This window comes from Triplophysa rosa, linkage group LG17 (genome assembly GCF_024868665.1).
Source record: "Triplophysa rosa linkage group LG17, Trosa_1v2, whole genome shotgun sequence".
In the NCBI taxonomy this organism is placed as follows: Eukaryota; Metazoa; Chordata; class Actinopteri; order Cypriniformes; family Nemacheilidae; genus Triplophysa; species Triplophysa rosa.
In genome coordinates, this window is record NC_079906.1 from 19,567,147 (window position 1) to 19,583,614 (window position 16,468).

Sequence of the window (16,468 nt, forward strand, 5' to 3'; positions counted from 1 at the left end):
ACAAGGGTCAAGTTTTGACAGAAAGCTGTAACAACATTGGGCTTGACTGGTAGCGATCCAGTTTCCAGGAATTAAAGGGACAGTTCACCCAAAAATGAAAAATCGTACGGTTTTTACAAACCTTCATGTTGTTTAAAACCTGTATGACTTTCTTTCCTCTGTAGAACACAAAAGAAGATATTTTGAGAAATGTTTCAGTGGTTTTGTGTCCATACAATGGAAGTCAATGGCAGCCAGTGTTGTTTGGTAACCAACATTCTTCAAAATATCTTGTTTTGTGTTTTGCAGAAGAAAGTCATAGAGGTTTAAAATAAAATGCATTCTTGCATTCTGGGAATTAAAAGCAAGCTCCTCTGGCCAATCAGACATTGAATAAATAGCTCTGAACTTCAGCCTCATTGGCTGTGTCAACACCCAACAAGTCCATGCCTGTCTCCAAGCAAAAGTCAGGAGGACACAGGAGTGAAGAATTTGGTCGAAACAGAGATGCACAGGGGGCATGAAGCTGAAGAAGTGATGGTATTTTTAGGGCATTCCAGAACAGGTCAGGACTACGATGAGGGCTGCTTGACACAATCTAAGTGACCCTGCGTGTCTTTCCCATGACACCCTTGCATGCCAAATGTCCAAAACCCACAAACATCACAACCATTCTGACACTGAAGAACATGTCGTAAGGAGATATGAAGGTCACAGTGTTGCGTTAACGCAACACTAGCTGCGTTTACATGGACACATTGGATTGAATTTAATCAGATTGTGCAATCTGAATGTAGTGCTTACATGAAAGGTAAATTAAGTGATCTGATTGATGTGCGTGTTTACATGACAAGCTTCAAATCCGATATAATCTGCTGACATGCGCACACTGCACAAGTGTTCACCTAAATACCCACTAAAACAGTGTTTTAAAGCACATGTTGTGTATATTTTATTTTACAAACGGCACGAAAAAAAAAAAAAAATTTTAGTTTATAAAGGCAGAGTAATGTCTTGTGCCAATGAATCACGAGCACATACGATGCGGTTTTACCATGGTAAAACCATGACAAAACTACCCACTAGAGCGTCTGCAGGCATTCGGATTGGACTTTTAATCAGATTACATTGGTCCATGTAAACGTAGCTACTGTGGGCTAAATGTACACAATTCCTTTTGTGCAATCTGAAGCTTTTCTCTTACAATTTCAAAAGAGTACGTCTGGACAAATGCGGAGCTTTGCATCCGTTCTTCTGCCGCAATGATTTTACACCAATGTAATGAGGACGACCAAACGTTTCCCATGATCTAAATTCACAATGTGAGAGTTCTCATAAACCATCATCAGATGACCTTATTATGTTAGGTTTTACAGGAATGCATAAGTTCGTTGAGGCTCATTCTAAAATAGCTCGCAGCAGTGAGAAAGAGGTCATGTTTTTACCGTAAACAATGGCAGTGAAACAATAGTCGTCTAAAGAGACCGTAAAAAGAGGATGTTCTGCATTGGCTCTTCATTAAAATAACAGGTCATTAGGAAGTCACGCTTGACGCGGACACAAACATCTATTCAAACAGACAATCTCCCAGGCATGTGTACAGCACTGACTAATTTTACCCCGTTCCTATCTGACCTGACCCTACATTCCACAAGTACACTACCAGACATCTGGACACACCCTTATTACATGTCCTTCTGAAGTGCTCACAAAACAGAAAAGCAACTAAATATTAGGGATGTAACGATTCACTCAGCTCACGATGAGATGCAATTCACGATTCTGATCTCACGATGCGATTTATTCACGATTTGCTCACGATTTATTTTTTAAAAATGAGTTGAAACAAATTAGAAATAAACAACTTCCCTTGCATTATTTCTTAAATGCTTCACGATTCTTTGCATAATAAAATAATGTTTTATTTCAAATAACAAAACTAAACTGCGATTTTATAACAAATTAATAATAGAAAAAGTCTCTTTAATATAAACAAACTAATACTGTCTGAGCTTTTCTTGGATTTTTTTGCATTTAAGAAATATCAGCATCCACATTTAGGTTTGCAGTGAAAATAGCGGCCCCTGCTGTTCAAAAAATGTATTGCGATTCAGTTCACACCTCAACCGATTTGAATCGTCACTCATTATAACCGATTTTCAACCGGCTCACGGTGAATCGTTACATCCCTACTAAATATTGTTTTATCATTTAAAACAACATAAATGTAAAAGAATAAAAATGTTACATTACAATTTTAATTCTGTAAAGAAATTCATACTTTACACAAATGTATATGGGTCTACGAAGCTAATTGCAAGCTTTCAAACACAAGCCTCTAAAGGAGTAGTTCACCTTCAAAATGAAAGTTCTGTCATCATTTACACGCCCTCTTGTCATTTCAAACCTGTATGACTTTCTTCCGCAGAACACAAAAGAAGATATTTAGAAAAATGTTGGAAACAGAACATCACAGCCCCCCATTTACTTCTATTGTAACCAATGCAAGTGAATGGGGGGCTGTTAACAACATTCTTCAAAATATCTTCTTTTGTGTTCTGCGGAAGAAAGAAAGTCATACAGGTTTGAAATGACAAGAGGGCATGTAAACGATGACAGAACTTTCATTTTGAAGGTGAACTACTCCTTTAATGTTTACAGAACAATAATTTAAACAAATTCACTATGAACTAGGGCTGTGACGATTATGAAATTTGATTGACGATTAATTGCCTAATAAATCATTGCGATTATGACGATTAATTGTCTGTTTTAGGGCTTTGACGATTATGACGATGAATTGTCTGTTTTTGAGCTTTGACATTTAATTCTCATACATTTTTTATTCAGCGATTGAAACAACCATATTGTTCTGAATACAAGACTATGTTTTTTTCTTGGAAATACATCGGAAAAAATTGGGTCATCATATATTTAAGGTTTAGGCTTTTACCTGTTAATAATACAACCACCAAATACTTGTAAATAAAGTAAATTGATCAGGTGTGAATTGAAGCCACCATTAAAATACTATCAGTCATAGAAAATCTTCTAGTCTGTTTTTTTCTCACTTGCAAGACTACAATAAAATTTTACTTGTGTGTTAATGAAATTTTGGTAGACTGGTTTTCATACTGAGATTTGCTTAAATAATATTAAATTGTACTGCAGGTAATTTGTATATGTTTTAGTTTTTTTTTTAAGTGATTGTGTTGTGTTGGTACATTTTACAAGTATTACCATGCTTTAGTAACAATATATTAACTAAAATATGCAATATGCAGATGCACTACAGCTCCCCCTAGTGTCTTCTATAGAGATGTGCAATAATTGCGATGATCTGAAACCATCGCGATGAGGTCAAACAATCGCGATGAGACGATTATTTAATAATCGTGACAGCCCTACTATGAACACTTAAAATAGTTATTTTAAAAATAAATCCTGTTTGATTACAGCAAAATTCCTCGGATACAGTCGATTAAACACACTGTATCACAACGATAGCGTTCAGTACAGCCGGGTCAGTGCACTTCCTGATATTTATCGTATTAAATGGCAATGCATTACAGAGTATGAGACAATTCACTGGAATTTAAGCTTTGTATTAACAACTGGTTCAGCACATTCTGATGTGCCAACACATCCAACGCTGTCTAAAGAAAACATCAGTACAAAACAACAAAAACAAAGAAAACAGCATAGAAAGTAGGGCTGTGTGCTGGGAACAAAAAACAGTTTGCCAAAATATTTACTGTTTGTGGTTCTCTGAGTTTGGTAAACAACAAATGTTGTGAGCTATTATCTAGTGATCTTTATCTGCATTTTTATTTATAATTGTTTGCATCAAGGTATTTGTACACAGTCAGTTTGATACCAAAAAGCATACCAAAAGAAAAAAAAGAACTGGGTATTAAACATCAATTTAAGGTGCCTATAGTTTACACTCCGTCAAAGAACCAAGTGTCAAGCCAAAAGCCCAAATATAAAAAAGCACTACTTCAATGTGTAGGACAGGGCTGTGATCCGATTACCCAGTGTGTACTTTCCGTCAGGTATCAGGTGGACACCTATAGCTGTTACGGCCCTGGAGAGAGGTTACCTGATGCAGAAACCTGACAGCCATCCTGCGTAATGTTGCTTAAGTTGAGCAGATGAAAAAAGCCGTGCAAGTCGTCTATCCACATTCCTTTGATTTGCTGATAATCATATTAAAAACAGACAATGAAGCATAAACGGTTGAATATTGTACCTGGATTCCTCCCACAATGCTTTGCATAGCAAAAAAAACAGAGCTTCCTTCAGGGACAAATAAGGGCACAGGGCTCCGCCCACACTGCAGTGCCTGCGCCAATCAGGACAGTGCTCTCCACGACGAACTGAAAGGTAATACGATGAAAACAAGCACCTCGCACCAGACAACACAAACTTGCCGGTTCAGAAATAAGCACTGCCTTCAGGAAATAAGATGACCTAGTGTTCTGTGTTTCCATGGGGGCGTTCGTTCAATGGACATCAAGATGTTTCCAAATGATCAAGCAAAGCCCCAGAGGGAATTTAAGAGCAGTCACTGAATACAAGAAACCTCAAAACCAGTGTCTAATGTCAATAAGCCGCAGGTTAGCAGGAAGTTTAGGTGGTGTCATTTTTAGGTGCTATGCAATTTTTGTGGTATTTCAAACCTTGTGGTCTTATTCTGATAAAAGATAAAGCTGTTTTCTCTCAGCTGTAGTGCTGACAGATCAAAAACATTGTATATTTCACAGACAGAGCGTTTTCGACCGCACAACATGGGCACACATTCTGTGAAAAGAGATGCAGTTGCATACAAAAGTTTTTGAAAGAGACTAAAAAAATGAAATAGCACACTAAAAAATTTGAATTTGACCAAGGAAAGCCGAGTGAAAGGGCTATTCAACCAGGCTAAATAATGACTTTTTAATGAGCACAAGTTCTGGCACCTATGGTCTTGGATGGTCTTAATATTATTTTTTATAACACAGGCATGGTACATTTCCAGTACTCAAAGTCTCCTTGTCTTCTAAGGAGCTCTCCAGAATGAGAACTTCATTGTTCTAGAAAGCATTTATTGAGGAACAATGACGGCTTTGACCAACTGCGCTTCTGTGTGCTGGTGTAAACAACTCTTTTATTCGCCCTCCACCCCACGCTCTCGTCCACTCTCCACTGCTGCTGTCTTTTCTGTGGTCTCATCTGTCACACACACTAATTGGTTAAATAATTAGATTTGTGCAAATGTTTGTAATTCCCAAAGCATTGTGTTTTTACAAAGACTCACACAAAGCCTTCTGTTGGATGATTTTTTTTAGATCCATCAAAATAAGTTTAAATGCATAGAAGATAGATATAACAATGATTTAATTTAATCTATTCCAAAAGACAACCAGTTTAATAATCGTTCCTATTCATCTTTTTACAGTTCAAAAACGGCCTAGTCTGGAAATAAATATAGCTAAAAATAGTTCGATTTATTTACGTTTCATTTTTTTTATTTGACTTAAAGCTGCAATCAATAACGTTTGCCTCTAAGTCGCCATCTCTGCAAGATGCTCATCTTTATGTGGGTTAAAGTTCAATTAAGTCAAACTAGTGTATCTCACGGAATTGCACAAGACAACAATTATTAAGTTATGAATTGCAGCTTTATGATTATAAAAAGTTTTCAGAATCAATATTTTTGGTTAAATTGTGCAATGAAAACCCTGGCATGCACTATTTAGTTTAGGTGCAGAGAATTCAAGCTTAGCACCTATTTCCCTCTCCAAACATAACTACACAGTCACAGAATGCAAATACAGGACTAAAAAAAATTAGTTAGACTCCACCTTAAAGGCTGTATTGTTTTTTTTAAAGCAATTTTGTTTCATCAGTCTTGTCTTCACTAATCAAATCTGTCCTCTGGGGAAATCTAAATAGTTTACAGCAATTTTGGTGCTGTGCAAACAAATGAACCCTCCAGCTAAAATAAGCAACTTTTCATTGCCGAGTAATTGCATAAACATGAAACAAAATGAATACAGCGTGCTTCGAATGGACACTACTTTAAATTCAATTAAACCATAAATTAAAAACGCTGTGTGGATCACACCCCAAACCCTTAACGAGGAAAAACAAGGTTATGAACTTAAATTAAAGCAAACTCAACCTGGAATTCAACTACACGTTCTGTGTATCCACAACGCATGACTCATGTCAGATATGATGGAAAAGAAGATAGATGCTCTTCCCAGAAATTTCTGTCATCAACTGGTAATTATGTTGAGAGTTGTAGGGTCAGAGGAATGTAATGAGTTTTTTTGCAATCCTTATTCGTGCACAGGCCCAGTGATCTTTAGGGGTGTGGTACGGTTCAAGAAGGAAAGCAAAGCACCAGAGGAAGCTAACTGTAAACTGTTCCCATCCTGTATGCTCCTAGATAAGACAAATCTTACTTCTTATGGCCAGAGAGGAAATAACAAGTTTGGGAACGTTATAAGACGTTGTCTAACAAGTCAATCTAAAAGAAAACTGCCTTGATTTTTTCCTTTAAACTAAATCTGGACTGCTACGATATAAACTAATGAGACATCAGGAAGTCACAGTACATGAGAATAGATCTGAGATGATCTTGACATCACAGCGTGTGTCCTGCTAAGATCAAATGATCAAACCGCTGCTATGAAGCGGACCACTGGTACAATGCTCATACACAGGAAGAGAGAGGCAAAAGTTAAAATAATCCATTACAGAGGTTACAACCGTTATGTGATTTACAACAGTACTGACAAGCATTATCCTGCCACAAACGCTTCCGTATATTAGACAAAAAAAACTATTTTTGGCTAAACTGTTGACAGTGAAGCGTCATTGCTCCACCAATAGATGAGCAATGTTGTTAAGTCGAGCTGTTCAAACAAACAATGATGATTTGATAGTGTTGTTGTGTTTTGGTAGAATCATCTTATGAAATCAACTTGGGACAAAATATATTTTAAGGGATGCTTCACCCAAAAACAAACATTCTTGAAAACATCAACTAGGGCTTTTCATCTTTTGTGTTCTCCAGAATATATTTATACAGAATTTTAGAACATATTCATTTCTACACAAATAAATTCATGAAGAAATAAATGACAGCTTTCACCCTCCGAGTTGCAAAACACAAACTAACAGCTTGATTCATTTAATCCTTTTGAAGTGAATGTTAAGGGCAGGTGGAACTGAGTATAACCAACACAGCAGCGGACTGTGCAGAAGGAATGTAAACTGAATGCCCTCGTGCCTGACACAAAGCGGGTGTAATAAACCAGCGCTAATAAGACAGGGACCCTAGTATAAATATGTACAGTGAGCGAAATAAATAATAATTTGATCCCCTGCTGATTTTGTAAGTTTGCCTGCTTGCAAAGAAATGAAGGGTCTATCATTTTTATGGTAGGTTTATTTTAACTGATAGAGACAGAATATCAAAAAAAAAATCGGGGGAAAAAATGTTATATAAAGGTTATAAATTGATTTGCATTTCAGTCAGTGAAATAAATATTTGATCCCTGAGCAAAACATAACTTAGTACTTGGTGGAGAAACCCTTGTTGGCAAGCACAGAGGCAAGACATTTCTGATAGTTGGTCACCAGGTTTGCACATGTGTCCGGATACATTTAGTCCACTCCTCTGTCAATCTTTAAGGTTTCTTGGCTGTCGCTCAGCAAATTGGAGTTTTAGCCTCCTTCACAGATTTTCTATAGGACTAGGGTCTAGAGACTGGCTAAGACATTTAAAGGTGTGATGAACTGAGCTTGTTTATTGATTTATACTGTTGTCTGAGGTGTACTTATGACGTTCGCATGGTTTTTACATTCAAAAACATCAAAATCAATACGTAATAGGCTATTTTCTACCCGGGTTTTGAGGCCGGCTCGACAAACGCTCGGTTTTAATGGGTGTGCCGCATTGTAGACTTGGAAGTAAACGCCCACTGCTATGATTGGATAGCAGTTTGCGTAGTAAACTTAGTTGGAGCGGAGCCTTCTGTGAATTTGGTTAGAGACGTAACGTTAGGTTACACATTTGCCTCGCACGGGATTAGTATTATCTGGGGACCTCGTGTGATTTATAAATAACCTCCCCACATCTGTATTTCATGTGGCGCATTCGAAAGGAATAAATGAAGCCTGTGATTTTCCTCAAATTTACGGACTTATTTCCCAGATGTGATGGCAAGGCTTTGCATATAGTTTGTATAGCCTATAGTTGTATGGCGTTCAATGATATCCATACCTGTCAGCATCTGAGACCCGTGAGTGCGAATCGGACAGAAGATCACCGCGATCGCGGGTCTCAAATGTTACGAGAGTTTCCATGAAAATAAATAAACAAACGGGAGATTCCCGATAACTTTTGGATATGACCCAGCACCCGAAATAATACCAAAACACTTCAAAACAGCCTTCATTATTCGCAAATGGTGGATAAAACCTTGAAAAATAATATATGACCCCGCCGAATCACAGGGATGCCGATTCACACGGGACTAATATTATCACAGTACCTCGGTGTTCGTCAAAATATGGTAGGTCATTTGTGGGGGGAATTTTTACTTTACAAATTACAGACATGGCCAATTCACACGGGATTAAGATCACAGACAACCTCTGCAATTATTACAAATGACTAGAGGTCCCCAGGTAATACTAATCAGGCTCAGGGCATATCAAGCGATCTCTAACAAAGCAATAGTCACGCATAGTACAAAAATGTTGTACTCACATAAGATTGCTGTGCCATTCCAAGCGGATCCAATATTGACGGCACAGCACTGCTTTTTAATTTTAATCTCTCCGCAAATCCAGCATCAACCTGTGCCTTGTTCACAAAGGAATCCGCGGTAATGTTTTACCCAAGTGAGCTGGAACGTCTTTAAAAATAAACTTCAACCACGCATTACTAATGTCGGAATCCGAAGGAAGGTTATGCAGCGACTGTGTTCTTCCACAACCAGGCACTGACTGCACAATATTTTGCAATCTTTAACAGCATGTTTATTGCTTGCTCGCTCTATCTGGTTCCGCGCAGCTTGCGTTAATTCAGTACTGTCATGCGCGAACCAGTGGGCAGGGCTAGAAAAGTAGTCATTGATATTCTTCTGTGAAGGCGGTGTTCAACCTTTTAATGATGTCATAGATAGGTGCATTATAGGACCTGGCGTTTGCTGGGCCTGGTGTCAATAACAGTTGTAATTTCAGTAACAAGGGCGTTTTCAGTTCTGACACTTACAGGATGTTTGCTTGAATAAGATTCCCTCTTATATAACAAAAGCACTGGTTAAAATTGATGTCTTAATTCATCACTCCTTTAATGTGCTACTCCTTAAGCCACTCTTTGGTTGTCTTGGCAATATGTTTTGGGTCTTTGTCATGTTAAAGGCACATCCACGACCCATCTTTAGTGATCTAGTTAAGGGGAGGAGGTTCTCGTCAAAGATTTTACGGTACACTGGCCCTCCCTCAGCCCCTCAATGCGGTGAAGTCATCCTGTACCCGTAGCAGAGAAAAAGCCCTAAAGCATAATGTTTCCAACACTGTGCTTCTCTGGAAGGGATGGTGTTCTTGGGGTCATAGTCAGTATTTCTCTCCATCCAAAAAAACAGTCAATTTTGGTCTCACAGCACTTTCTCCAAAGCCTTTTCTGAATCATTTTGATGTTCATTGTCAAACTTCAAACGAGCCAGAAGAGTATTCTTGGGCAGGAGGACCTTGCGGGTGCTTCAGGATTTCAATCTATTGTGGCATAGCGTGTTACCAATGGTTTGCTTGCTAACTGTGGTCCCAACTGTCTTGAAATCATTAACAAGCTTCTTCCGTGTAGTTCTGGGCTGATCTTTTACCTTTCTCATGATCATCTTTACCCCATTGGGATTTGGGAAATCTTGCAGGGAGCTCCAGACCAAGGGCAATTGATAGTTATTTTGTATTTCTTCTATTTCCAAATAATCGCACCAACAGTTGTCTCCTCCTCACCAAGCTTCTGTCTGTAGCCTGTTCAAGGTTTGTGCAGGTCTACAATCTTGTCCCTGACATCCTTTAAAACCTATTTGGTCTTGACCATTGTGGTGGAGAGGTTGAAATGGAAGATACAGATTCTGTTGGCAGGCATCTTTTACATACATAAGCTGATTTAGGAGTACTTTCTTAAAGTGACAGGACTAATCTGTGGTCCATATAGGCACATAACCAATCTGTGGAGCCAGAATTCTTGCTAGTTGGTAGGGGATCAAATACTTATTTCACTGACTGAAATGCAAATCCATATATAACCTTTATATAAATTTTTTCCCAGATTTTTTGGTTGATATTCGGTTTCTATCAGTTAAAATAAACCCACCATAAAAATGATAGACCCTTCATTTCTTTGTAAGCAGGCAAACTTACAAAATCAGCAGGGGATCAAACAATTATTTCCCTCACTGTACTTAACACTGTCCACAAAAACATTTCCGACATTTTAAAAACGCTGCAAAACACGATGACTGGATGTTATTTTTGTACCCACTTAGGACGTGTGTGTCTATTATCAAAGGAAATTATGTCAGAATATGAATCCACAAAGAGAGAATCCTAATTAACGATTGGAAGTGGAAACCAATGCCAAGATGCCCCCAGGAGAGATTAAAACAACTGGCCGGGATTAATAGCCTTCTAGTGGATTACTACTGATTCAAGAGTCCCACATGTTTGGTTATGGGGGTCCAAAGAGCAAGCAGACCCTAGAGGCGCATGGCCAGACTCATGGTGCTTTAATGGCAAAAAAAAAAACAATACTATAAGAAATTGTGAGATACTGCTAGAGTGAGAAGATTGATTCTGGGTGTGATTATAACAGCTTGTCTCAACATGAAATCAGAATTCGTCGCTTTCCTCCTAAATAATGAGGTCTGGTAATCTGCAGCTCAAACTTCTTTCCCGCTGGGCCAAACCAGACAGAACATACAGAGCAGGAGACCACTGGGGTGAACGTATCACCTCCACAATGAAATGCCATCATCATCTGCCATCCTCTCAGATGAGGCAACCAGAAGCAACGTTTTGCCAAGGCTGTTTCCAAACATCATGGGCTGCAATGCATGGGCATCATAAGCGCATTTTTGAGTCAGCTCCGCTGAGCTGATGGCACTAAAAAAACACTATCTAGAAAGCCAGCTCACTGTAGATTATATGGCACAGCCACCCATAGTTTGACATGTTCTTACAGAGAACTCTGAGAAAAATTCTGGAGAAAGTTTCTGTACCAGTAACAGATTAATTTATACATTTTTTACAAAGCTAAATATTAAAACCAAAAATAATAATAATAATAATAATAATATATTAAACAGATTTTATAGATAAATATATTAATTTAACAAATGAATATAGATGCAAATGGTGGCTTCTTTATAATATAGGTAGGTAAAATATATAAAGTACATTAAAATAAGTATTAACATTTAACATCACTACATCATTTCCATAATTCTAGTGTTGCAGTTCAACTAGATTGACAAAAAAAGATTGTTAAAAAACAATAAACAAAGAAACTGCACCAGTATTTTACAAGATATAATTTAAGTACACACCATAACTGATCATGTTGTTCCTGAAGCTCAATTGGTAGAGCAAAAACATGAGTTCGAATCCCAGGGAACATGCATACAGTACTAATACTAAAATATATAACTTGAACTAACTATATAAAACAACAAAACCACAAACATTAAACTAAATTAATACAAAACCAGGTCTTTAAAAGATAAAAGAACAGCTGTGACATTTCAACACGATATCCAACAGTAAGTCCCTACTCGAGAACAAGGTTGAAAGTCAATGTGACTCAAAACGCCAATCCTGAAACTCCAGTTTTGCATATTGCACCCAAACATGTAAACACGCCTGTAAAGTCAAACAACATCAATTCCCAGTTCTCGTTTTACAAAACCTCGTTCACCGTATGCGTCAGGAAGCACGTCCAAATAAAATTTAGTCATTAAAAACACATAAATGTTGTGAAAGTAAACATGCTTGGGTAAATTTGACGAGAGAGAGTTGGTAGAGTAGCGCCCAGCCGACACCTTAGGAAAACTCAACAGGTGTTGTACTTCATGCTAAGTTGCGCATGCTGATCGGCGTCTGACATCAAAGTGCCGCGGGAGCGACTCAAAACCAAGTACTTTCTGATCGCTCTCGCGATAGGTTGATATCATCGGCCGATCCGTCTGCAGAAGTCGAACACACGTATCAGGTTGAAATATACGGCGCAACGTTCTATTGGCACAACTCAAACGGTGTTTGATAACCTTTGTTCATACTACTGTTTAAATAATAGCAAGGTTAATCAAAAGTCCTCATATATTAAAGTTTGTTTTTTTACCTCTCAAACAATAAAAAACTAACGTTACTTCAACGCATCCAGTGGTTGAAACTGTAACGTTAAATGACATTCCGTCAGGATTACTTACAACATTCTCGCTTTTACTCGGGTTCGCGACTCTTCCTCCGCCTTTCACGGGCATCCTGGTCTTTGTTTCAAACTATTTCAAGCGTGATTATTTCGGACGTCTAGTTTTCTTTAGCCTCTTTGATTCACCATGGTTTGTAAGCAAGTGCTCCTTGTGAAATCGTTCCCTGTGAAGCGATCACGGCTCGAGTACGCGCAGGCAATGTCTGGGAAACATTTTGCTGCGAGCGACTCCCAGCCCAAGCCAACCGAGTTTACGACTGTACCAACTGCAAAACGGGGGTGACAAGTGCTGGCTCACAAACACCTACGTAAGACGTGAATTTGAGCAAAAGAGGTAAGTAAATATCATTTATTAACTATCAATAATATGCAATCTTTGGATTCGGCTTGCCTTAAATAATCTTTCAATCATTTGTTTTTTTACTAATCACCCTCCCCCGACATGCAAATGGATTCGTCCAGCGGGCAAACATTGATTTAACTGTTCTCAGAGAGAGTTACATGATAACTAAACAATGTTTACTGTCTGTCAAGGGAACCTAAAAAGTGCTTTTGTCACTAAGGGAGACTTTAGTCTAAGTTACACTCTCATATGTATTGTTATATTACCATCTTTATGTAGTATTTGACCAGAAACTTGTTTTATCACAATTCAAACACTTGAATGGGCATTTAAGAGTTAAGAGGTCGCCTGTTTCTGATATAATATTTATCTGTTACAGTGTATTTTAAATCAAGGCAGAATTTGATGAGGTCGTCATAATTATCTAACATGGAAAAATATATGACGAAACAAATCTTTGCAACATGCAGGCGATCCTGGAATAATTCAAGGAACCATCTTGAAATCCAATGCTCTGTTATCATTTAAATAAACAATATAAGTATACACAATATAACATAAACAAGTATAAATAATTTAAGTTTGTGATTTTTCATATATGTGCAACACCCTTAATGTCACAAGTTATCCATCACATGAGTTGTGAACACACAGAGTAGATTATTGTCAACCAACACCCAGTGAGTCCTTTCCTCCTACACAAACTCTATCACAGGGCTCTTTTGTCGTCGACCAACCTCCTGTCATACAAATGACATCATCACCGCCCTGTTAACGTTCAAGGGGTGGAGCTCCAGCTGGATGTGTTTGGCAACAGCATTTCAGATCAGCCTGAGTATTTGCATGAGAGATATCGTGAAGTATGTTCAGGGAAGTATATCATGTTTCACATGCATTAGCATTAATCTTTCAAGACATGTTGGTCAAACTGTGGTTTCGCTTTTGGATCAGCAGTATTTGCGTTGTCGGTGTTGGTGTGACTGTGTCTGATGGAGTGTGCTGTGTTGAGTGATATTCTGGTGACTGACCTTGCTGTAATCATGACAGCGAGTTGCTGATCCAGTCTGATTCAATGACTGGCCTCTTTATCACAGACAACTTTACAGATCACGGCTGTCTCACGCAGAATTGGCCGCCAGGCTTGTGCACCATTGAGAATTGATTTGAGAATCCCTTTCAATTCCAATCAGAAACACTGGTAGAAGAATGCAGAAGTGTAATCTGGAATAAAGTTCATATTTACTTTACATTTACTTAATTGGCAGATGCTATTTTGCAAAGTGACTTACAGTGCGTTGTGTTATATTTCTTATTCATTATATTTTTTATTAACATTTTTCATATGTGTGTACCCCGGGGTTCAAAGAAAATTCCAAAATATGAATTATAATATAAAAATGATCATGTGTTTACTAGACAAAACAATGACATAAGGATTTGGATGAGTAAATACATCAATAATCAATTTATTTACTTAATTTGTTTATTGTTATATTAATTTATAAGCACAATTTAAAACATCACTTGTTGAACAATGTGCTGTTCATTAAATATAAGACATCATTTAATAATATAGAAAATATAACTATAGAAAAGAAATACAATTTATAATAATAGCAAATACTGTAACTTAAATAAATAATTAAACCATGCACAGCGTCTCAAAAGATCGACTTTGATTATAATCTAGAAAGAAGAGACATTTATTTCTTATTTAAAATATTATTTCTGTTCTAAAGTGTAAAGGCTAAAGTGTAAATCTAGTATTTTAGTATTTTTTTTTAGATCCATGTATACCAGACCGCCCTGTGTGGAAGTCGTGCGAGAATGCAGACGTGCAGAGGGATTTTTGGGGCGCACAGGTGCATGCAGCAGGTGAACTCAGCAAAGCATGCAAAGTGGCCTGAATCGGGTCTGACGCTAGTCTACATGCACCGAAAAGGGGCAAGTAGCTGCTCTACCCCCAGCACATCCGCGTTAGGTGTGAGAAGAGGTGAGAAAATCTGAGGGTTTCAATGAAGTCTGCCATATGGACCTAATTAACACTTCTAAAAAAGCATGTCGGAAAAGCTGCATAAAATAAATGACGTAAAAGCACTCTGATGTGAAGATGCAGATCAGAACATTGTGATCCAGTTAAACAGATGACGTTAAAACATGGCCTGGTGGGCATGTTTTGATTCAGTTGGCTTGAATGTGATAATTAGAAAAGCTTAACAAGTCGTCGAGTTCATACGGTTGAGTTGAACTCCAGTGTGGTGGATTCGCGGTTATAGCTTCTAGCCCTCATTTTACTCAAACATTTTGCTCACTGCAACATGACCATGTGGATCTCACACATTATTACAGGTCAGAGGTTGCTTATGTTTTCTCCTGCATGGCTTTGGCTGTACAGTTATACCGGATCGAGTGGTATTGCTGCTGAAATATGCATTGACATATGAAGGGAAGTATGAAGCCTGTGCCGTCTACATTACGTCGCCTGAAGCTACACTTGAATGAATAATGCATTTTAAAAGTGGGGTGCCAGCTCAACAGGGACAGAAATAACCAGGATGAATGAATGAATAAATAAGTCCACATAAAGCACATCCATTAGTGTCAATGTCCAGCTCCTGTCAGAAAAATATCAGCTAGAACACAGTGGATATGGTCAAAATGTCAGCTTTTTAATGTTAAACATGAATTTTCTCAGGTGAATTTTTATTTAATTTAAATAAAAGTTAAGTGCAGCTAAACAGTGACCCCTTGTTTCTATTCTAAACTCAGCTGGTGAATTGTTTGTATAGTACTGCTTTTGAACACTAGAGGGCCTCTTTTCACACGGCTAACTGGATCTCATTCATTTCATCAAATGATGTACATCTAGATAGAACACGTCAATGAATGGTTTTGGTTCACTGAAGACTGAGTTCTTATTGCCTGGGTTTTTTTGTGTGAATTTTCATGTTCATTTCTGCACAAAATCTTTAAACTTTGTATTACATTGTACATTAAACTTGATCTTTCAGTGTTTTGGGGTCATTTCTGTCATGACGCAAACATTCTTTTTTTTATTAAACATGATAACTCATTTTTATCATGACATTTTTACGACGATATTTCATATATTAAGATCTTAAAATATACAAAGTCGTAGAAATGAGCCATATTACACCCAAATACAACTTAAGTTGTGCTAAAACGGTATACATAAACTATCATCTTGGAACATGAAATAAATTATTGAAATATTTTATTTGACTTAATTTCAAAAATAATATAATGTATAATAATATGTTATATAAGCCTAATTCTGTCTTCTGTTGACATCCAATATTTGTTTATACACACTGCAAGATAGCACACATTTCGTGGCTAGACGGGAAGCAAAGGGTGAAGGTCACCTTGACCATCCTTAAGTCTCTCCCTCTGGGTCAGAGCATAAATGCCAACTTCAGGAAAAAATATATAAAATTCAGCAGCTGAATTAAAGGGGCAACACAGCTGCTGTGTTCAGGCTGAGATGAAACAAGTAATATGTAAGCTTTAGTTACGTCTGAACACACCTACAGCATCTTTACACTATGTAAAAAATAAATGACATACACTACATTATATAATAGCAACCAGCCATATACTGTATTGAATAAAAATAACCCAAATGTCCTTTT

The 16,468-nt window shown here is 37.6% G+C and overlaps 1 protein-coding gene across 6 annotated transcripts in view; it reads right to left on the minus strand.

The window, feature by feature from the left end:
* LOC130567618 (tight junction protein ZO-2-like) overlaps positions 1-16,468 on the minus strand; it is a 65,289-nt gene that overhangs the window by 36,115 nt on the left and 12,706 nt on the right. Inside the window, exon 1 of one of the 6 annotated variants that reach the window (XM_057355854.1) lies at positions 12,471-12,726. The exons of 3 other annotated variants lie outside the window; for them this stretch is intronic. In XM_057355854.1, coding sequence (XP_057211837.1) covers positions 12,471-12,524 — 54 coding nt within the window. In that variant the 5' untranslated portion in view covers positions 12,525-12,726. Of the gene's footprint in view, positions 1-4,081; positions 4,168-11,591; positions 11,658-12,470; positions 12,727-16,468 lie in introns of those variants that run through there. 2 more of the 6 variants (XM_057355856.1, XM_057355855.1) reach the window with 2 other exon arrangements.